Genomic DNA, 23,398 nt, shown 5'->3' on the forward strand with positions numbered 1-23,398 from the left:
TTCATGTAGTGCTCGTAGCTGCAGAGGAAATGGGTCTCTCTCCTGCTGGATGGATGACTCTGCAAAGTTCCTCTTCTACCCAAAGACTGATCTGGCTGCATTATTCTTTAGCTAACTACAACTCTTATTATTGTATAGGTTATACTGGGATGCGGTGCCGAGTAGTGCTGCTGGCCGATGATGGGAACAAAGAAATGAAGATGACAGAGCAGTAGTTCTGATGTAACACCAAATAGGGGAAGGCTAGTTCAGCTGAACTAGGTTTTTAAAGTGCAAATCAGCAATTCTTCCTTGAGGAGGGAGAGTGCTTAGATGGTCGCATGCAGAGGGTAGTGGTCAATGGCTCAGTGTCCAGATGGAGGTTGATGACGAGTGGCATCCTGCAGCGGTCCATATTGGGACCGGTACTGTTTAATATCTTCATCAATGACGTAGACAGTGGGATCGAGTGCACCCTCAGCAGGTTTGCAGATGACACCAAGCTGAGTGGTGTGGTTGACACGCCAGAGGGATGGGATGCCATCCAGAGGGACCTGCGCAAGCTCGAGAAGTGGGCCTGTGTGAACCTCATGAGTTTCAACAAGGCCAAGGGCAAGGTCCTGCACCTGGGTTGGGGCAACTGCCGGTATCAATACAGGCTGGGGGATGAAGGGATTGAGAGCAGCGCTGCTGAGAAGGACTTGGGGGTACTGGTGGATGAAAAGCTGGACATGAGCCAGCAACGTGCGCTTGCAGCCCAGAAGGCCAATCGTATCCTGGGCTGCATCAAAAGCAGCATGGCCAGCAGGTGGAGGGAGGTGATTCTGCCCCTCTACTCTGCTCTGGTGAGACCCCACCTGGAGTACTGCGTCCAGCTCTGGAGCCCTCAGTGTAAGAAAGACATCAACCTGTTGGAGCGGGTCCAGAGGAGGGCCATGAAAATGATCAGGGGGATGGAATCCCTCTCCTATGAAGAAAGGCTGAGAGAGTTGGGGTTGTTCAGCCTAGAGCAGAGGAGGCTTCGGGGAGACCTTCTTGCAGCCTCTCAGTACTTAAAGGGGGCTTATAAAAAAGATGGCGGCAAACTTTTTAGCAGGGCCTGTTGTGACAGGACAAGGGGGAATGGCTTTAAACTGAAGGGGGGTAGATTTAGACTAGACAGAAGGAAGAAATATTTTACACTGAGGGTGGTGAAACACTGGCACAGGTTGCCCAGAGAGGTGGTGGATGCCCCATCCCTGGAAACATTCAAGGTCAGGCTGGATGGGGCTCTGAGCAACCTGATCTAGTGGAAGATGTCCCTGCCCATGGCAGGGGGGTTGGACTAGATGACCTTTAGAGGTCCCTTCCAACCCAAACTATTCTATGATTCTATGAGAGGGAGAAATTACAACTGATTTTCGCTTGTGCTTTCTGAGGGCAGCTTTTTTCACTTTGCCCAATTATGTTGATGTAACAATTTACTGAGATTTTTGGGGGAACAATTGCTGTTTATTTTGTACCGTTGCTGTGGACTGTGGTATAAACGTGCAAGGCATTGTATTTCTGTCTAAAAATAAGTGATTTAGAGATTAAAGGACACATATCTGATGTTTAACTTTTTTTTTTAATTTTAATTTACTGATCATAAAGGAATTGTATGTATTGAGAAATACCAGAGCTACTTTATATATTTTCTTCAATAAAGTAGTTCTAGAATGAAATTGTTCACATAGACTGCAAACAATTATAAGAGGATGTCTGTGCTGATTTCCTAAGTCTTTATCCATGGAAACGCATCAAATATAACTCAGGTTAAATATAATTTTTGGAAGGATTTTAGCTTCCAGAGGAATGTCATGTTCTTTACAGTCTCATATCAGTAACTTGGACAGAATTAAATATCTCTGACTTTCTTCCAAATAAAAATGTTGGAAAAGCATATTAGGAGAAGAAAATGTAAAAGTTATTGCATAGTTAAGAGGAAAAAATGAACATGGCTTACGTCTCTTTGTAGGCTTTTATAATGATTTAGTAGTTAGAAATTATTTTACATATTCCAGTTGTTGTCCGCTGATATAATTAGCGTGAATGTATTTTGTGGTTTGGGTTCGAGCTGGTAGATGGTGTCTGAAACGACCTCCTTTGCTTTTGTGGTATCTTGTACCAACTGCTTTCATGAGACCAGAAGATGAGCCACTGTTTCACTTCTTACTGCTGAATGGGGGAGACCGTCTCCCAACTGTCTGTTCCTTCTCTATTTTTTTCCCCCGGTTTAGCAAATTGAATTAGTTCCCACTGAGTTTAATGAGCACTAGAGAGGACCCAAGGGATGGGTTGTGACCATGCAGCAAGGGAGGAGGGGGAGGGAAGAGGAGCAGTGGTGAGCCCTAAGTTTGGATGAGGTTTTACAACCAGCTGAGCTGTAGACATGAGGTGAGGTTAACCGTGCTGTGTTTTGTGCAAAAAATCTAAGATATGTAAATGTAACCCACACTTGGCAGTAAGCCTAGCACACCAGTTTCTGAGGGAGAGGGAAGTGATCATTTGTCTCAGTTAATACTTAACTGAGGCCTGTTTCTGATCACTCATTTACCACTCATGCTTCTTCCTGGCTCATTTAACCGTTGTAGTAGAGGTTGTGAGTCTATGCCATCAGCTGCTGTTGTTCATAATGTGGCATAGTGATACACTATCATCTGCCATCAGTCCATCAGTTTTAGTTTCACTGAGCACAGGACTTTGGTAGGGTTGGTTGTTTGCTGCTCTGCAGGGGTGATGATCTCTGGCAGCGAAGTGGAGGGGAGCAGACAATGGGAAGAGATAACAGCTTCTCCTGCCACAGCGTGCATTAGTGGCACCTGTGATTTGGAGCCTGCAGGTATTCAGTAATAAATGTAACTTTAAATATTTTTAAATGGTACCTGCCGGAAGTTTTTCAAGATTTGGAATGCAGAAATATGCTCTGAGAAAGCATGCACAGAAGATGGAATACCTTTACAGACTCATTTAGATTCCTGTGTACTTTTGAATATTTCCCTGCTTGTTCTACGTGAATGAATTTTTGTTTATTTTTATTTATTTATTATCTTGTGGTAGTGTTTCTGGTACATTACTCTTCCAGGAAGACTAGAGAAAGCTGGAACTAATATCTTGAGGCTGATACGATTGGAGGAGAGCATCCTAGGTGTGTCTCATACATCACGAAGGAACAAAGAGGGTGCTTTTTCTGCCTGCTTGTCACCTTTAAGCACAGCAGGAGTGATATAACTAGATCTGTACACAGCATGCCTGAGAGTGTTGAACGTACAGAATATAGTAGATTTGTATTTTCACTTGTAGGTTTACTTTTTCCATATACATAGGTTTTTATATTAGCAGGTGGTAAGACAGAAGTCAAGAATATGGTATAAGAGAGAAATGAATGAGAAAAAATAGTACTATGGTTATTCCTCTGTAATTGAAAAATAAACCCCCAAACCTCAGATCATACACCATCACTTACGATACTTAGTGTTGGAAATAAAAAAGACCAAATGAGAATAACAGAAACATCAGAATCATTCTCTACAGTTTTATCCCTGCTGATAAATACAATAAAGCACTGTGTCATTAAAATAGCCCTCAGAGGGTATGGTTTAATGAGGTTTCCTGAACTGAATTAAGAGCATGTTGTCAACAAAAGGGGCGCAGCCTCCTTGCGTGCTCCTCACTGCTCCTCACTCCCTCTTACTTTGCCATGACTCTGATGTCCTGTTGATCGCATGGTAATGGAATTCAGCTCACTAAAATGGCAGAAAATTAACCTGGCCAAAAAAGATGAAAAAATCTTACACAAAGTATATATTGGGTATTGATACCTGTCTTGCTAAGTACTCCAGCCTCAAAGTACTCCAGTTACATCTTTGTTGCTTCCAGTGTGTACTTACGTAGTCTACTGAAATGCTCTATGTAGCTTAAAAGAATAATATGAATGTACTGTCAAAGTGTTTTCTGATGTTGGCTTTTCTGTCGGTCACCTAATATGCCTTGGAAGAAGTAACCAACTAATTCTTTTCTTTAAGGATATGTTCAAGATGTTGATGAACACATTTTGGTGAGAAGTAGGAAAAAACCCAATCTTCACTAACCTAATAATTAGCCTACAGTGCGGGAGAGTGTTTTGCTCTGGATGGTGGTTGGAAGTCTAGCTAGTAGAGTGCTTTATTCTTGACTGTAGTGTCAAATGATTCTTCAGATTTCTGTTTACTTAGTGTTAGGTAAATTTACTTGAAAACCTTTTGGCACGTCCTGTTGCCAAACTGTTCTGCTTGTCTACTCCTTCATCCCTCCACTTCATTTCCTCTGTAAATTGTCCCTCATTTGTTGGCAGCAGAGTGGTCATAATAAAACTGAGATTCTATCTCCATAAACCATGACATGTGTGACTGCTCTAATTAATTTTCAGCAACATCTTTCTATTGAAAACTTTTAGGTTTGTGTCGTGGTTTAACCTCAGTCAGCAACTAAGCACCACGCAGCCGCTCGCTCACTCCCCCCTCCCTGGTGGGATGGGGGAGAGAATTGGAAGAGCACAAGTGAGAAAAACTCGTGGGTTGAGATAAAAACAGTTTAATAATTGAAATAAAATGATAATAATATGATAATAATAATAATAATAATATACAAAGCAAGTGATGCACAGTACAATTGCTCACCACCCGCCGACCGATGCCCAGCCAGTCCCCGAGCAGCGGCCCCCCCGGCCAGCTTCCCCCAGTTTATGTACTGAGCATGACATCACATGGTATGGAATGTTTCTTTGGTCAGTTTGGCTGTGCCCCCTCCCAGCTTCTTGTGCACCTGCAGCCTTCTCAGTCAGTAGAGCATGGGAAGCTGAAAAGTCCTTGGCTAGTGTAAGCATTACCTAGCAACAACTAAAACATCGGTGCCTTATCAATTTTGTTCCCATCCTAAACCCAAAACCCAGCACTGTACCAGCTACTAGGAAGGAAATTAACTCTATCCCTGCCGAAACCAGGACAGTTGGTGACATCTTTTTATTAAGAGAGTTTATGAATCCTATCTAACCTTTTACATTTCATGTTTAATAATTAAAAATGAGGGAAGAGTTAAGTAACAGTGAAGACAGTTCAGCGATTTAGCTATTTTGTTCAATAATTACTATATACAAAATAGTGCAGATTTTATAGCATAGAATTTACGAATCAGTTGCATGACTTAAGATACCTTTCCTGTGACTTTGGGATTTTTACAGTCTGTCTTAAAGCAACCTTGGTTTCCAGTAAGCAGTAAAAATGAATTGGAAAGAACTCCAATGGCCAATTTGCTTGTGTTGACGTTTACTCCTTTTTATTTATATGCAGGTCAACACCCTGAAGTTCCCTGGTTTACCACCACAGGCTGTTACTGTTGTGCATGGAACCATATTCACCTGTGAGGAACAGACTTATTAGGGTTCACCTACACAGATAATTTCACTGGCTTTTAACTTGAAGACATGCAGCCCAAATACTTCGGGCTGAGATAACAGACACCTTTTGTCTGTGTAATTGGCGCAAGATATGACTTGAATGATATTCCTAATTTCCATTCTCTCATTGTTAAATTGAGCAAAAAGCAGTGCTTAAAGTAGCTGAACTACTCTACTTGAAGCCAGAGTAGTCTTGTAATTTGAGCTACCTCTATTTGCAGTCTGTTTGTGATCTGATTACCTGAATAGTTTGCCTTATACTCCCACCTGGAGGTGTTTGGCCCATCCCTTGGTTTGTCATCTTCCTCAGCTTCAGCATTCATCCTGTTGTTCAGGGTCACTCTCTGTGCCTTTGTGATTTGTTTCATTAATATTTCAGTCCCTGAAAGTGTTTTATCTCCGGGTGAAATCCTAACTAACATCAGGTCTGGCATAAAAACTCAGGGTCATATTGGTTGTCTCATAGCTGAGTGTTTTTCTGTATACAGTCTGTAGTTCTTGGCGGCAAAAGAGACCTCTAAAAATCTGCAGATGTTTGAAGGTGCCTACCCTAGATGGGACAGAATATCCAATAACAGTAGTGTTGGATTGAGTTAGGGTTAATTCTTGCCAGCGAGGAATACAAGTTGTTGGAGAAGAGAGAGGAAGAGGTGGGAGGCATGAGTCAGAGAAACATAAACCAACTTTGCCTCTGCAAATAAGAGTTTGATTCATCATTGGTCCACCGTAAGAGGGAAGTGATACAAAAATTTAGGATGGGGGCCAGTGGAAGATACTGTGTAGTAGACATGGGGTGTGTGTGCGTGAGGTTTTACTGCTTCCTTCCCACATTTTCTGTCCTAGTAATACTGTCAGTCTCTCTTAACGTAGTTTGGAGGGGAGGCTCTAGTTGCTGAAGGTGAAGGAGCGAGGTGTGGGGGTATTTCAATTGAACAGATGTTTTTTGTTCAGCAGCCTCTTTTGGGGGTGTGTATGTTTGGGACTGCCAAAATTTAGTAGCTGCAAATTGTAGAGAATTTGGATTATGGATGATAGTATTTTGAGATAAAATTGTGATTTAGACCTGGCTGACTCGCACAAATTCAATGGGATGTGGTTTTATTTAAACTCTGTTGTGTGGTAGTGCTGATACAAAACCAGCAATTCCAGGCTCCCTGTGAGTGTGTGTTGGGGGGCATTATATTAGGTGACTGAATTTGCTACTCTCTCATTATGTTGCATGAGAACCAGGCTGTCAAATAGATATATTTGATTCATTTATGGATGTTGTAATAGCAAGTACCAGAAAAACCAAGCTAAGGTCACATCTCTTTTCAGTCCGTGAGGGCTCCTGCAGAATGTGTCAAGTACCAGACAGAAATCTCTGTACAATACTGCCCTTGGTCAAATCTCACTTCATTATTGACGTGTCTTCATATACAACCTTCCTGGAAATGTGTTCTCTGTGTGTGTGTGCATGTCCCTACTTAAAGCAGAGAGTGTTGAAAGAATAATAGTGTCAGTCACCATTGGACTCATCAGTGCGCTGAGCAGCTGTGTTCACAGTGGCTGCATTCAGTGCTGCCTTCTTTTTGATTACTTTCCTTCAAATAGGTCTGTGGGATGCTTACATTTTCTTAGTATGTGTAATGTACGTGGTAGAGCCTTTGGTTCAGCGTTTCAGGCTTCCTGAATTTGTTATTTGGCTTGTTGGAGTGTTGCATTTTTGGTATGTTAGGTCATCTTCTCAACTGTTTATTTCATACTGTATTTTGTAAGTACTTTGTGCAAGATGAGTTGATGCTAGGCACTAGGCAATTCTTGATGTGAAGTGTGCTTGCCAGACCTGTTAAATCTTACGGAACTCGTTGCAGAAAGTATCAAGCAAAAAAGTGACATGTTTTTGTGGAAGGTCAAATATTTCTGTATCGCTTAGGATTTTGTTGTGTTTTTTTGTTACAGAAAAGAGTAGGCAATAAGATTCCTGGCATGGCTGGCATAGTTTTGGGAGATGTTTAAAACTTTGTGGTGATGCAGCTGTTTGCTGAGCAGCAGTTTTGACAACTGCCAATGTGAATAGAGAGAATTGCAAATATTAATATGGGAAAGCTGCTTTCACAAGCTAGATGTAATTGAATGTCTCATTTTATATATATATTTTCTTTATTTTGGGGAAGAAACTCAGATTTTTTTCCCCCAATTTTTAGTTATTTCCTCCCCCCCCTTTAGTTATTTTTTTTAGGTGATTTGCTATTGTAGTGAAAGCAAATGAATCAGTTTTTCTCATTTACTTACTACTTCTCACCTGGTTTGCTTATAGGTCCTCCTAACAGTTGTTTCTCTAGAATAGACTTAGGATACTTTCCAACTAGAATATTTCTTGACTAAGCAAAGTACATGCATTCTAATCCTTTGCATCCTCTTGGGATGACTAGGTGAAATATAAATATCTTAATCTAAAACCCACTGTAGCTAGATTTCGGGAAAACAGGAGAAAATGAAGAGCTTGATTTCTGATAGCTGCCTTGTTTATTGGTGGGAGTTTTTTTGCTAGTTGGGACACACCAATACTGCGTGAAGGCTTGGAGCCGAGAAGCAGTTGTCCATACAAGCTCCAAAGTAGGTCTTTGTAATTTTACTTTCTCAAAGCAGCAAAGTCTTGCTCCTGGATAAGGTGGAAAGGTGGGATTGAGAGAGGATAAGCCAGACAGCTTCCTTCATTTTGGTGCCCAAATGACTGCAAACGACTATCCTGTGGACCCGGCTTCAGTGAGTACCAATTTAGCAGCAGAGTCTTGTGTCATACAGAGCACTGCCTTCCCCTCAGATGGGGAATGGAGTTGGTGTGTGTAACTAGTCTTTTGTATGTTTCCTGTATCTTGTTTTAGAATTGCATAGAAGTGTGTCTTTCTAAAGCTTAACATCCTTAAATTACATGCAGATTATTAGAAGTGACATGGAAGTAGTCTGTTCTTATTTTGGTTTAGATCTTGGTTGTTTTTCTCATGAAGTAAAATGTATTTTCCTATCTGGAAGCTCTCTTTTTAATCTGTGACCTGAATCAAGCTGGATAACAACATTGACAGAATTAAGATTGCACCGGCCCATTTATTCCCCCAATTATGTCACTGTTAGCCTTTCCTCTCTGATCTGCAATACAAAAATTGAAGTCTGCTTAATTATTAAGTAGTAGTGAATTTAGAGCAAATAAAAAGGAAGGTGGCAAGGACTACTAAATGACACAAAGTAGCATTGGGCAGCCAGCCAGTTCAGTGGGCTGTGAGCAGTAAGTTCATGGTATCAGCCTCAATTGTGTACCTTTTGTTTGATGTGTTTGCCCCTAAACTGCAGTTGTTACCCCTCAATGTGGCTGTGTTGTGCTAAAGCATAGATAAGTATGATGAATGTACTTTTCTTACAAATCTGTATGAATTCTAAGCCTGATGGGTAAAAATGGATGCATTATTTTTAAGCCTATTTTTCCTCCCTCAGTCCCCTAAGCAACTCTATTTGAAGTTAGAAAACTAATATTAATATTTATCCTTACTGTAGTCTCTTTTTACTTAAATAAAATTTGGGCAGCATGTCTATTGCTGACTACAGAATTTCAGACTGTGAAAGTAATTGGCATGGCAAGCAGAAGTTGATGCATTGACGAGCTGGTCAGTAGCAATTGTAGCTTCTGCACATGCTGAGAAAGTAGTGACGTTTTGGTTCATAAAGCGGGCTTGCTTGTAAACTTGAAGATTGACTGGGGCTTGACAAAACAGGAAAGGAGATTTCTCTTTAAGATTTTATTTGTGTGAGAGTTCTGTGGATGTTAGTCATGAAGGGCATGATGATCAGAAACAAGCAGTCCATCTATTAGCTGTGGATAATACTTCCTCTATTTCTTATCTCCGTTTTAGATGTGGAACATTTCTGAAAGTATCCAGCAAATTGTAGTTCAGCTTGACTGATATGCAATTATAATAATGCAGAGAAATTACTGTTTTAAAAATCCAGTTTTCATTCAGAGATGATCAAAGTCAGTAAAGCTTTTAATGAATACTGTGGTTCTTATGTTTTCTTATGTTAGAAAATGATAAATTGAGGAACCTCAATCCATAAAGGATGTTAAACAGTTACTGAAATGTAAGCATGTTCTCCCAACCATATGTCTTTAAATGACAACTTTAGAGATGATTTTTAATAATAAAGTCCTTGACTGTCAAATGTGTATGCCATGCTTTATCTTTATTGGCATGAATAATTCCATTAATCTTATGGCTCAAGGTAAAAGGGAAAAAAAGAATTAAGCAGTTGCATAAATGTCGTCTCCAAGATGGCCTAATAATATACAGTTTCCTAAAAATGAAATATTTCTGTGTGACATCTCGTTCAGTTACTGGAACCATAAACTTTGCTTTTCTTTGACACAGTCATTTACTTTCTATCCTATAATTCTTATCTAGTTTTTTTAAACTATATTTAAAAAAAAAAAAGGAAGAGAATTATAGAATAGTTTGATTCCTTATTCTTGAAAATGTCGTCGTCTTCGGTGATCCCATAATCCTCAAAAACGTGCTCTGGCAGTGACTGGCAGAAAATTGGAATGGAGTGAAAGGAAAACACATATTTGGAAATTCAGAAATACTGATAACAAAGTGGTAGAAGGAGAAGGTAGTGAAATTCTCCTGTTGGTGAGCTGCTTCTGTTCTTGAGCTAATTTGATGCTGAAATGTGTAGTGGAGAATAGTATTTGTCACATTGTCTGGAATAATAAATTCAGCAGTCTGAGAAGGGGAAATACGCGAATTGTTATTTTTCTAATATGATAGGGAAGGTGACGTTGCCTATCAAGGTTTTAAATCAGGGTGAAGACTTTGTGCTCTTTGAAATCAATGTATTTTATCTGAACAATTTGCATTTTTATGGTTAAAGCAAAATAAAAAGATCATAAAGTACATATTGTGAGACTGGTTTAGGAGAAGAGGTGTCTGTGGAAGAGCTAAAGCGGTGTTTAGAGAGAAAAGCCCCTCTCTACATCAATGAGAAAGTAACTGGGAAAAAATCTCCAAAAAGCTGAAACCAAGGCTAGCCTGCGGTAGAAACCCGGCATGCCTCTCCATCCAGAAGTAGCTGCTGTGTTAGGTCATCATAAAATTAAAACCATTTTATGGTTTGGAGATTATGGAAGATTTCGTATTTAGTCAAAGGATTTGTCTATGCTACTGTGCAGTATTTGGGCATCCATACCAATTTTAAACAGATGCGCTCTGCGATTAGTCACAGCCCAACTATGAAGCATGGATTCCAATGTAGGCTAGTTTATGAACCTAAGGAAGTAATGAATACAATTCTGCTTTCCAAAAGAGGCGAGTTTTTTAGCAGATTGAGTCCATAATTGAAGATTTGACTGGGATTGCAGTTGTCCAGTTGCAAAAGTGTCTATATAAAAAAACCCCCCTCTATCACATTATGAATTCAAACTGGAAGTTGTACAAAATCCGTTCCAGAACACTGACTTAACTGGGGAAGAAGGGTGTGGGGAGAATTCAAATCACTGGGAATACATTACACAATGGAAAGATTTGGCAGTCCGACCTTGAAAAATTCTTGGGATTAGAGAGTAGTGAAAACTTATTTCTAGATGATTGGTTTCTGAGATGTGTTCAGAATAAGGGTAGTAAAAAAAGAAGTTATTTTAAGAGGTTTTTTTTTCTGCTGGGAACATATCTTTGGGTGCATTGCAAACTTGCATCTGAGTGACAGCTTCAGTGAGCAGTGCACCGTGTTATGGATGTGCAATTGAATGTTGAAATGTCTAGAAAGGTTTTGATTTGTGGTTTTTGGGTTTTTTGGGGTTTTTTTTTGTTTGTTTTTTTTAAGTATGCATTTCCACTGGAGAATATGGAAATGCTTAATTTGACTGGAAATGGGAAAATGAAAATTCTTAAATCTGATGAGGTGAGTAAATTACATGGGAAACGTTCATATCATGTCCTTCTGATACTTTTGGGTCTCTCCTTAAAATTTTTTAAAATTTCTTTTTTATTGCCTCAAACTGGGATAGTGTTGGAAATGTCAAATTTTCTCGTGGAAGACCTGTATAGCTGCTGTTCTCTGTTGACAGGCTCTGACGGTAGACCATTTTCATCTCCTACTATACCACCAGCATTTTATCACTTTTTAAACCATAGTCATTGCTTTTTCTTAAATTCTTCTTGAATGGGGAACTAATAATAAATTAGTGTAATATTATATAATTATTACTATAATAAATGCTCATATCAGTGAATGCAAAATCCAGTTGAAATAATTTATTGGTAGTGTTTGAGTCTCTCTCTTCCCCTCCAAGAATTCAGAAGGCAACATAGTTACGCTTCCTAATACGTCATACTTGTTCTGCTTGACGTTTTTTTCTTTTATGGCTGTCAAGATGAGTGGGTAAAGGGGATAGTTACAAAATTTATAAGACTGAGGATTTATTCTGAGAGCGCACAGATTTTGAAATATGGCAAGTAAAATAGAAATAAAGTGTCATCAGGCCATATTGACAAACTCTTGAGTAACTTAAAATAATTCTGGTAGTGTCAGACTGTTGGGGTTTTTTTGTTTGCTGTTCTATCAAGTTAAAAAAACAATAAAATTATAGTTTACAGAGTGTGGCTGAATGTTTTATCTTGCAATTGATATCAGTTTGTAATGCATCTGTGTTTGGTTGGAATGGCATAGGGGAGTATCCTGGTGAATCCCAGGAGCTTGAGGGAAGCTGGGCCAGAGGAGCAGGAAGCCTGTATTCTCTGGATGGATTTGAGTTTAAAGTGAGAAATCCATTGGCCAAAGGCTTTTCTTTTGTGAAATGGCCTGCTTTTCCTTGCCTGTAATTTTACGTGTCTACTTTGAACAGTGCTTAAGCAGTTAAAACTGCTTAAAATGTGTTGAAGCGGTAATTTTCTAGCTTACCATTAAATGGACTCTTTTAATACATATTAATGTAAAAAAAACCCCAAATTGATTATTTTGTCCAATTTTGGAACAACAGAAAAGTTTAGCTGTCTTTTGGAAGTGTCTGTCAGTAATAGTTGTTTCATCGTTTATGTCTAGTACGACATAACTTGACTCTGCTACCTCCTACCTGACTGTTCTCTAAAGAGTATGTTAGTTTTCATCAGCGTTAATCTGTAAATTAATTGGAGAAATGTGACATCATGGGTAAATGTGTGCTCTGTGAGCAAGGCCAGTAGAAAAATACAGGATAAGGTGGCAAGATTAATCAATTCTAGAGAGGTTAGTGCTGTTATTTCCCTGGTACGGGAATGACATGACTTTTTTGTTAAAAGTTAACAGTTAAAAGATATCCCTGTCCTTTTGATACGGTTACGCGGGGCTTCTAAAATGGGACATGTACCATTCTCTTACCTCTGTCCTGCTTTATATATATATAATGCTTTTCCATCTTCAGTTAATGAAAGAATCTGGTCTCCATTTCTTCTGCATTTTTGTGATGGTCTGAACTGGGTCATCACTTGGTCTGTGATGCAAGAAAATGTTTTTGAAAGCTGCTTCTGTTTCTCCCATCTCTTTCTGTTCCTCCCTTCCCCCCCCCCGTATGAAGTCTTGCACTGCTTGATTTGACATTTAATTCCTTATTCCTTCTCCTGGCTTTTCCTATTTTACTAGCAGTTTTCAAAGTGCATTATCCCCCTGCTTCTCTTGTGAGACTATAGTTGTCTGTGCAGTTTACTCCAGTCTATCTTTTTCTGTGATACCACTGTGTGAAAGGTGAAGAGGGGAGTTGCGCATCAAACCATAACTCTTGAAAAGCAAATACTTGGTTCTGTGTGATATGAACAGTGTCATGGTCAGGATGACTGTGCAAAGTTCCTGACCTCTCCAAAGTCACAGGAAAACTATTTTGTTGACAGGACCAGTTTTTGTTGGACAGTTGGGACTTCAGATAGTTTCTGTAGATAATTCTCTTTTCTCTTATGGCTTTCAAAGTTGGCAGACATGAAACTGATTCATCTGGGACAACAAAAAATGCAGCATACTTGAAGCGGGCGATGCGAAGGCTTGCGAGAACTGGTTACTTTTTTCTTTCTTAAGATTACTGCTTTAGTTGTACTGCAAACATGTTGCATGCTTTTACAGGCAACTAAGATGTCATCAGAAGTACTGAAAACTGAAGGTACAAGGCCAATGATAATGTTGTGTTTTTCTGAGACTATACATAAAATAGATCATGGTTGGCTAGAAGGTCAAGTTAACACTACTGCTGTAGCTGTGATGACAGGGATGTGGAAGGACGCTGTCTCTGCATATGTGGATTTGCAGAAGTTGCTTCTCTTGGATGTCATTATGCTGGTAAAGGTGTATTCTGTACTCGAATGGCTGGTTTCTGTCCCTGGGGTACCTTTATGGCAATGCAAAGCACATCTTTATGGAGCTTACAATCATTCTGGGAGTGCTTTGCTGGTATAGCATGCAAAAGTTTGAGTTGAAGTGCTTTTAGCGTTTATGTAACTTCATAGATTCTGTTCTAATAGATTCAGAGGAACTTGTTTACCCAAATCCTTTGGACTTCATAGGAGAAGGAAAGATGATTTTTCTTGCCTTTTTTTTTTTTTTTTTTTTACTGTTGTTCCTCCTTTTGTTAATTGTAGAGCTGTACTGCAGTAACCACGATTACTTCCAAGGTCGTAATTGATAAAAGATGGCCTGATAACAAAGGCTGAAATAAGTCATTTGTACCTGAACAATAAAAGGACAATGAAATTATAATGAGCATGGCACAGGCTCAGAAGGGACATAGCTACATATAAAGCCCAGACTTGTCTGCTAAACCCAAAGAGATTGCTGAAAACTTGTCAGTTGGATGGAGAGAAACACTTGCTCTAGGGTCAAACTACTGTATCATTTTCTCAGGGGCATGGCATGACTTCTGTCTAGTGCTCTGCTTTTTCTCTGGAATATGTAACAGATATTCCTAAAATGGACAAGGAAAACTGAGAATGAGCGAAAGAAAAATTTACTATGGAATGTGCAAGTCTGACTTTTTTTTATTGTATGTTTTCCAATTTTGCTATTTTCACCTGCAGTTAAGTGCATCATCACTCCCCACTAAGCAACCTGAAGAGAAAAAAATGTTTTGTAAGTGGGAGAGCAGTATTGTAAAATAATTTAAAAATCAAACAAAACAGGGAGGTTATGGACTGGTATAATACAAGTCAATAAGGTAATCTTCTGAAATTTTGGCAATTTCCATTTATGGCCTCCTTATTTTTAACACTACTATTGAAAACATTGTGGTGGTTGGCATTCAGCTTGCCATCTCTGTAGTCCTTTTTTTGTGGTGAAGGTAAACTGTAGAGAAGCAGTGAAGAGATGCGTTTCATGATTACAAAAGGGAGGCTTTCCATTTGTTTAGGGAGGGAGGGGATGCAGAGGCACTTACGGGAGATGTGGGAGATGGAGTCAGGGCAGAAGTGAGGGTTAGTGATGCACTAGCTTAAAATTATTTGGACAGGGGATGTTAATCTGTGAATAATTTAAAGAGAATTTGATCTTTGTTCTGGTGTGGAGGCGGTGGCAGTAGAGTTATGCATAAATGTGGCAAAGGAAGGTTGCCCAAGCAAAATATCTGAAGCTCTGTGAGCCTTGGGCAATGATTGCTTGCCTATGAACAAGGAATGTTCAATTTCCTTGGCCAGTTTTCAAAATTACACTCAACATCTGTATGTGAAATATTATCACAAAGATGAAAATATCATGGTATCTTTAATTGTCTTCATCCCTCTGCAAAAACAGTGTCACCTTTTCAGAAGACTAGTTGTGGGGAATTAGCACATCTTTCAAGGTTAAATGGAGAAAAAAAAAAAGGGGGGAGGGGCCAGAAAACCCCCAGAGAAGCAGTCTCATACTTCTTCAGTGGAACCTCTTCAGTTGAAAACTCCTTTCCTTGCTTTTATGTCTTGTATGTGAACCTCACCATTAATTTGAAAGGAACATGAGTAAAATAATAGCCCTTAAACCCAAACCTAATGACCAAAATAACAGTACCTTACAAAATCGAGTTATTACAAAAGCGACTTTAACCTCATTTGTTTGTTTATGATCTTGATTTGAGATCAATCTGTGCTCTTCTTTGAGTAAATGCGTGAAAAACTCTTTAACAGAAATACTACATGATTGCAATTTCTTTGAACAGGTACTTTGTGCTGGACTTTGAGACGGGGATTCTGCAGTATTTCGTGAATGAACAAAGTAAAAACCAGAAGCCACGAGGAACCTTGTCTTTAGCTGGAGCTATAATATCGCCCAGTGATGAAGTGCCACACATGTTGGTGGTCTACTCTGCTAATGGAGAGATGTATAAGTTGAGAGGTACAGTGCTGCTTAAAGTGCTAGCTGAGTTGTTCTTCTTTCCCATTCCCGCTTCTGTGCCTCTTCTCTCATATCTCATTTCTCTTTTACTCCCCTATACTGTCAGAAAGTAGTGGTTATACAGCTATATTGTTACACACTATATTATAAAACACAGTAGAACAATAATCTGGAGTTAAATACATGTGAATTTACAATATATAGACTTTCAGGGCTGGAAGATACCTCAAGATGTCTTCTGTAAGCTGTTATTGTGGCATTTTGATTGTACAGTATATCTTTTTTGCTTCCGAAGGAAGAAAAAGCTGCTTTCATTGCTGTCCACAGCATAGCATTTCATTTCTAATACTGTTCTCCCCTGCCACCATCCTGCAGATAATGTGCAGTAATGAATCTGCTGATGGGTCGGAGAAGGGAAAAGTGCCAGTGGAAGGCTGTTAAGATGCCCTGTTCTTGTCAGTCTTGGAATAATTGAAGTCACTTTTAACATAAAATTTTGCCTTCCCTTGCTCCCAAATGTAAGAAAGACAATATAGGGTATGTAAGAGTTAATTTTGAATAATTTCCTCCCTTCTGCCTCTGCCCCCCCCCCCCCCCCCCCCCCAACAAAAACAAAAAAAAAAAAGCAGTATTCTAATTCTAAGGTATTTTCAGTATGGTTGATCATCAAACTAGTTTACCAGAAAATAAACTCATATTAAAAAAAAAGTGACATGTAATAAAGTGTAACAAAAGTTTAAGATTATGTTAGATTTATTCTGACCACAGTTTATCAGTTTGCTAGCAGGACAGAGTATGCAGGACTGCCCCATGGTACAGTGTGTTGCTGTTTTAAATGTAGAACTGAACAGAAACTCTCCCTGGTTGTTCTTGTGTTTAAAATGTTTTGGAGTATGCACAGCTAGAAATCATGAACACTTGTGGTTTCATTATCATGCTTTGCCAATCACTTGGGATTATCAAATACTTATAATATGCTGCTTTTAATTTAATGAGACATATGAATTTGATTCAAATCAGTAAATAATTTTTATGCTGAGTCAATAACCATTGAGATACTTCATAGCAGAGGAAATAAGAGAAAACATTTACTGAAATTATCCACTCTGTATTGGTATTCTTAATTAGAATTACTGTAGTAGTGGTTTGTTTAAAAAAAAAAAAAACAAACCAAAACAAAAACCAAAAAACCCCAGAACCAAACCTCTCTTCTGAAGGAGCCACCTGATATAGACTGCAGACAATCTTTTCAATAACTTTTAAAGCTGGTTTTTAAAGATGTATGGGGGAAATTGTGGTTTTCATTCTTGTGTCTTTTAAGTTGCATGCGAATGCAGGTTTAAAGAGAGATTTAGCTGAACTACATTGAAACAGAAGTACTTAAGTATCTGGGGAACTGGTAGCTTGTCTGGTAGCTGACTGACAGCCTGAGTGTAGAGGTTTGACTGATTTAAATGCTATGGTGTGGCCCTTGTCCTTCACAAAGAGAGACGAGTAAAACAAAAGTGGATTAAATTTTTTTTAAAAAATTCATCTTGAGGTAATTCTGCTTTTAATAACACTTGGAGGAGATAACCATGAAGAAGACTCATAAGCTTATCTCTTTCAACTGGCCACAGCATCTTAAGTTGAGGTTTAGATGTGTTGTACTGAAGAATTTACACATACTTAATTTAAGTAGCGTAAATTAGAATTTATGATGTGTCCAAACGAATAAATAATCCCCCCCCCCCGTCACCTTCTCTTATGCAAAAAAAGAATGCTGGTTTATGTGTGATTCCCTGTGTTTTCTTGTTTCTGTTCTAGCTGCTGATGCAAAGGAGAAACAATACTGGATAACTCAGCTTCGATCCTGTGCCAAACATCACAAGGAAGGTAATTCTAAGGTAAATAATTAAGAGGGAGAAGTAACTATTGTGTTTTAAGTGGTGTAGGTGAAGAACAGCATGATCTGGACGATAGGCTGGCTGCTGTAGGTAGTGGGTTGATGTTTAGAGGTTTATGAATAAAAGCAGCAAGTTGTCATTCCTCGCTAACTGGAGCAGACTTAAGTCAATTGGGCAATCTTAATAAATAAATCTTGTCCTATTTATGAGAAATTCATGAAGTGCATTTTGGATGCAGTCAATACATGGTTAATTGAGTGCCTGGATCAACAGTTTATTAATAAATACCTGTGTGATGTCCTGATTAGTATTTAAAAGTGTTAATTGATATTAGTTTTATTTCATTTTCTAAAATTTAATGGCACTTATTATAGAAGCTTCAGGTAGATGTTAGCAGTGGTCAGTCTTCAACTTCTTTACCAAATCTGAAAGAGGTCATCATATGAAGATTTATGTTATTTATTTCTCTTTGGAAGTGATGTCAGAATTTTTGTCCTCAGACAGATAAATATTTTGGACAGGTAAAAAACCATTTGGACTTTAAAAATAGTAGAATGATGGGTTGAGGGTGTCCCCTGCCTCCAAATAGAAATGACGTGAATCTGTTTAAGTTAGAACGCACTTTGAAAGTGGGAAGTATTAAAAACAACCAACCCTATTAGAAATAAATTATTTTTGTATTTATTTTATGTATGCTTTTGGTGTTAATACTGTCACTAAAAAAAAAAAAAGTGCTGCTCTTATCTTCAGTCTTTTAAGCACTTCTATTGATATCTTTACAAGAATGAAAAAGATTGCTTTCCTCATGAATAATTGTTTGCTATATTAAAAAAATGTATACAACTGCAAGCAGAAAGGATTCCTCCCTGCCCCAAGATGTTGAGAATATCAATCTTATGTTAACTGCAGTCAAAGTCATGATCCTGAGTATCTTTGAAAGTTGGACTTTGAAAAGATGGATGGTATTTTGAGGAGACTGGCATTCATTGAAGTGTGTGAAGTAAAATAAAACCAACTTTTTCTTCCTATTTTTGAGTGATGTGGACTCGTCAGGAAGCAATTATGGTATAATTAAAACCCTTTTTGAAGGAGAATAAATAACTTCAGTGTTTCGGTACTCTTTCAATTCTTATGCATGACAATTAAATATGGTTTTTATATAGCTGTGGCCCAGTACTATTCAGAAAGGTGCAACTCTACTTGGTCAGAATACTCTTACAGTTGCTGTTGATATGCAGCTCAGGGACTTCCTGTGCTAGGCAGAGATGGTAACTTTTGATACTTCAGTTGCCATCAATGAATTATTCCTCAATAAGTTTTCTGGTCACTTCTTGAACCCATTTAAATGTTTAACATCTACAATGTATTGTGACGAGGTAATAGAACCGTTGTTTAGTATATATGCTGTCAGAGGCTTGTGTAATGGAAAATTGATTCTTATACTTCTACTCTCTATTTGTTTACTAATATTTCTTAATACTGTATTTGTTTTTCTCCTTTTGCCTGCTCCTGATAAATAATTCTGTAGAGGTGTCTATTTTAATACCAAAACCTCATTCCAGAGCGGCAGTAATTGAGTTGAAGCCGATCTTTGTGTAAGTGAATTTTGGATCATTTTTCCTCCTTAGGTAAAAACTGTTGCACTTAGTAATAATTTATGTTCAGAATTTTTCATACTGCCTCTCCATGTTGAGCTCCTGCATATTTTTGATAGGCTCTGAATTAATTAGTATGTCAAGAGAAGAATCTTGGTGTTATAACAGTGAAAATGTCCAGCAATCAGTAGTGGTCCAAAAAAAGCAAATAGAATTTTAGGAATTATTGGGAAAGGAGCAGAGAACAAAAGGGAAAATACTTAGACTGCTCTTACTCTGTCAAGTACTTATTGTGAATACTTTTAGCAGTCCTCTTCCATTTCTGAAATGGAAACATTGGAGGGGGGAAAGTACTTTTCATCACTTTTGTTATTCTTCTGTACAGAATGGACTCTGTGTGACAAAACTTGACTACACTGGAGTCTTTTTTCTGATGATGGGAAGGGAAAGGGCAAATCAGGGAAGTACAGTGTTAGTAAGTGCTCTGGAGTGGCTGAATAGGAAACATTTGCTAGCTGTTAATATTGGTATGGGGGAGCCTCAAAGAAAATGAGCTGAAAACAGGTTCAAAATAAAAGGAGATGAATGAAAACTGGGATGCTTTGGATGCCAAAAGCATATATAGATTTGAAAAGTATTAGAAAGGCAAAATGTTATTAGAAAGTCTTGACTAAGTGAGTGGGAGGCTAATAAATACAAAGACAGTGTCTGTCCCGGAAGATCTAACGTGCAACTTTTAGAAACAGGAAGGGGAGCATCTCTCTAGACTTGTTCTTCAACTCTTGCATAGTGACTCACCGCTGCTGTGGCATTCTTCTGGTTCCTAGGCTCATCATGCAAGAAAATAAAAGGATTCCCGCTGACTGAGGGGTGGTGGGCATATGTAACTGAGGAACCAAATGCAGGAGGAGGGTTCTTGCATTTTTCTTGGAAGATTTATCAGTTACAGAAACTTGGCATACAGTGCTGGAGTATAGATGCATTTTGGTTGGTACAGCCAGTCATACATTTTAATTAGCTTAGATCTGTTCGGTATAAAATAGAAACGCTGAAGAAAACTAAAATACATTTCTTAGTTCTGTGTTACAAGTCTACAGCTAAAATCAGACTAGGTCACTTTTCACTTGTCATGTTTGTTAGTGAAGCACTCTTAATTCTCCACTTCTGTAAGCCACAGAGCAAATTTATATCTTCTGTATTTTTAAGCTTAACTGTCCAGAAAATAAAACGTTGGGCATTTATGTGCTTCAGATGAGACCACTGATGACTCTGCTTCTTACTCTGGAAGTGTAATGTACTTGAAGCAACATTGTGATTATCTGTTCCTAGGAACCTTTCTTTTGACAAGATTTGTCTCTTGTTTTTCAATACACTTTTTTCCTTTCTCCCCTCCTATCTTCCCAGGGTTAGAGTGTTATCTGAGAGGCAGATTTTCCCTGACTTAAGCATTGCATATAGTGCTAACTTGGATTTCACCTATAAGTAAGTTTTAAAGCTTCTCTCTGCTTTTCTCTGTAAAAGCAAGTGATCAGAAGCTTTGATGCTACAATGATTGGTCTTTGGAGATCAGATATTGGTTACAAGGGAGTGATGCTTCAGAGATTCCAGAAACTAGAAAAAAAATGCATTTCTAAAACTTCTTTTTTTCTTTTCCTCAAAGTTTCTTACTTCAAAACCACTGCCTGGTAGGAGGTAAGGGAAGCAAGAACTGCTGCGTTTCTTTCTGATTTTTTTTCTTTCTCTTGTAGATGAAGGTACTTTAATATAATAATTATTAGCATGGGAGTGGAAACATGCTGTTTAAAATATTTTAAATTTACATAAAATAGCATGCTGCTATTTTAGCCACCTTACTGTTTCTTTTGTGTTGGGGTTAGGGACTGGAATTACATAGGAAGGTCTGTAATGACACAGAGAAGGGTACATGTTCGACTTCCTTTTGCATAATTGAGGACTTGACAAAAAAAATCTGTATTTTTGGATTTTGTTAAAATAGCCCTACCATTGATAGGACTGTCACGATGTGATTTGTTATTCTACCGGCAGCAGGGCTGGATCTCTCTCTTCCCCCCTCTCCCCATACTTTGAGGGCTGTAGTAAGTGATAACTGCAAATTGTCTGTGTCTCATAGTGCTGTCACAAACAGGCAGATAGATAGTCATGTGTTTTAAGCTTCTGGAGTTTGAACAGAATCCAAGCTCTGTCTCTGCTTGGAACAGGCACGTTTCTGCGTCTGGAAAGTTGGAGCCTGAGTGCTTGTTCCCAGCTTCTTCTACAGCTTAAACTCACCTTTTTCACAGGAAGAATGAGAGGCAGAAATTTCTAGCTATTTTTTAGGAGTCATACACTTGAGGAGGAGGTGGAATGGGAAGTGTAAAATATACAGTGAAGGGTATGTTTTATCTTATGCTAGTGGGATACAGGTTAACTGGGGAAAAATAATGGGATAACCAGGCGAGCAGTGGGAAGGTTCCCGAGAATACCAGTGAAGCGACTCTTAGCTACAGGTCTTTCATGTTGGAGAGAGAACACATTTTTGAAATCTTCAATAGATATTATTGGAAGGAGATTCACAGGAAAACATGAGAATTTGGAGAATGTTTTTCAAAGCTGAAGCTGTGTCACTGTTTCTGTGAAATATTCATAAGAGAGCATTCCTTCTTCCTGCATTGGATCCAGATCAGCACTGGTTTCCTTTCTTTTTCAGAGCTACTGCCTGCTTCAAAGTGCTACCGTATGACTTGCTGACCTTGCTGTCTTTAAAACTTCAGCTGGGGACTGGAGGAAATTAAGCAGAGCAGTGATAAAAAAAAAAAAAGAAAAAGTAAAAAAAAAAGTTGTATACTAATGACTAAATGACTAAATTTACTTGCATCCTAATGAATGGTCCAAAGGTGAGCTATACAGCTAACAAGTGGATGTAATACAAGCTAAGTCTGTCACTTTGTTTTAATTAAATTTTACACCTTAATGATAAAAAAGCAGTAAAAGGATAATGTTCTCTGGCAAATAATTCCCATGCTGTAAAATAGTCTTAATGTTCTTGGTATTCCTATACAAGTCTCATTTCGCTTAATTACAGATTGCTCAACCTCCACGGAGTACCAAATCACACTGTATTGGAAGAAGTCTTCAATGTCTGGATAGGATTGCTGGTTTTTTAGACTATTCTAAGTGAATATTACTGTACAAGTTTTAATTAAAGCATTAGTCAAATTGGAATTCAGTGATATAAAATGCTTCCAAGAAGAAGTAGGCTTATGCATAATTTCCGTGGTAACTTCCAAGAGTAATTTTATATCCATAAATTGTCACAAGCTTGTAGTTCTTTTGTTTCATACCCCTTTTTTCTTGACTGTTTAACGATGGTGTCTGTAATAAAAACAAACACACGGGTTTTTGTACCAGCTCTTAATTCCAGCGTGTGGCTCAGTTGCTGGATTGGCATATAACCCTTGTATTTCTCAGTGTGTATCAGGAATGTGGCAGGGAACACAAACCTCTATCTTGTGAAGTAACTTCTGTCTTAAATTGTGCTCGGATGGTAACTTTCAGCTTAGGTTTGTGCTAGAATAAGGAGGTAGAATCCCCCTTGTTCCAGCTTCTGGTTTGGAGCTGCACAAGTGAGCTGCTAAAAACTGGATGGTGTGGTTTCATGTTTCAGCTGAACTCATCTGGCTGATTCCCTGCAGCTGTAAATGGCAGTCCAGTTCCCTTCCTTCTGCTGCCACCCTTTGTGTGGACTCTGTTGTGTTTCTGGTCCTGTGATAGCTTGGGCATCAGGAACAGAACAAAAGGCATCCTACTAAAAAGGACTTAGTTACCTGACCAGCTCACTGAGAAATCGGATGAGCACTGATGTAGGGGAAGCTGGAGTCTGCTTCCAGCAGCCCCTGGTGGTAAAGCCCTGCTCTCTTCTTCCTCCTGGATGGAGGATTGCTGAGATGAATCTGCCCAAAACCTAACCTTTCTCTGGTTTAGTCTGAGGCTTCGTATTTAAAACTGAGCCAGCCTGATGACTGCATGTCTCTGTGAGGGACTGTCCCGCTCTCTTTCCCCTCAAGCAGTGTTCCTGGTGCCTGTTACAACCATCATCCAGCCCTTTGGAAAGGCAGTTTGGGCCGCTAAATCAGCAGAAA

General features: G+C 38.8%; 1 protein-coding gene across 1 annotated transcript in view; it reads left to right on the plus strand.

The window, feature by feature from the left end:
* OSBPL10 (oxysterol binding protein-like 10) overlaps positions 1–23,398 on the plus strand; it is a 122,072-nt gene that overhangs the window by 22,456 nt on the left and 76,218 nt on the right. The window contains exons 3-4 of the mRNA XM_009324210.1: positions 15,603–15,778; positions 17,585–17,664. Of these exons, the coding sequence (XP_009322485.1) occupies positions 15,603–15,778; positions 17,585–17,664 (256 nt within the window). The remainder of the gene's footprint in view (positions 1–15,602; positions 15,779–17,584; positions 17,665–23,398) is intronic.

This window comes from Pygoscelis adeliae, unplaced genomic scaffold (genome assembly GCF_000699105.1).
Source record: "Pygoscelis adeliae isolate BGI_AS28 unplaced genomic scaffold, ASM69910v1 Scaffold25, whole genome shotgun sequence".
Classification (NCBI taxonomy): Eukaryota; Metazoa; Chordata; class Aves; order Sphenisciformes; family Spheniscidae; genus Pygoscelis; species Pygoscelis adeliae.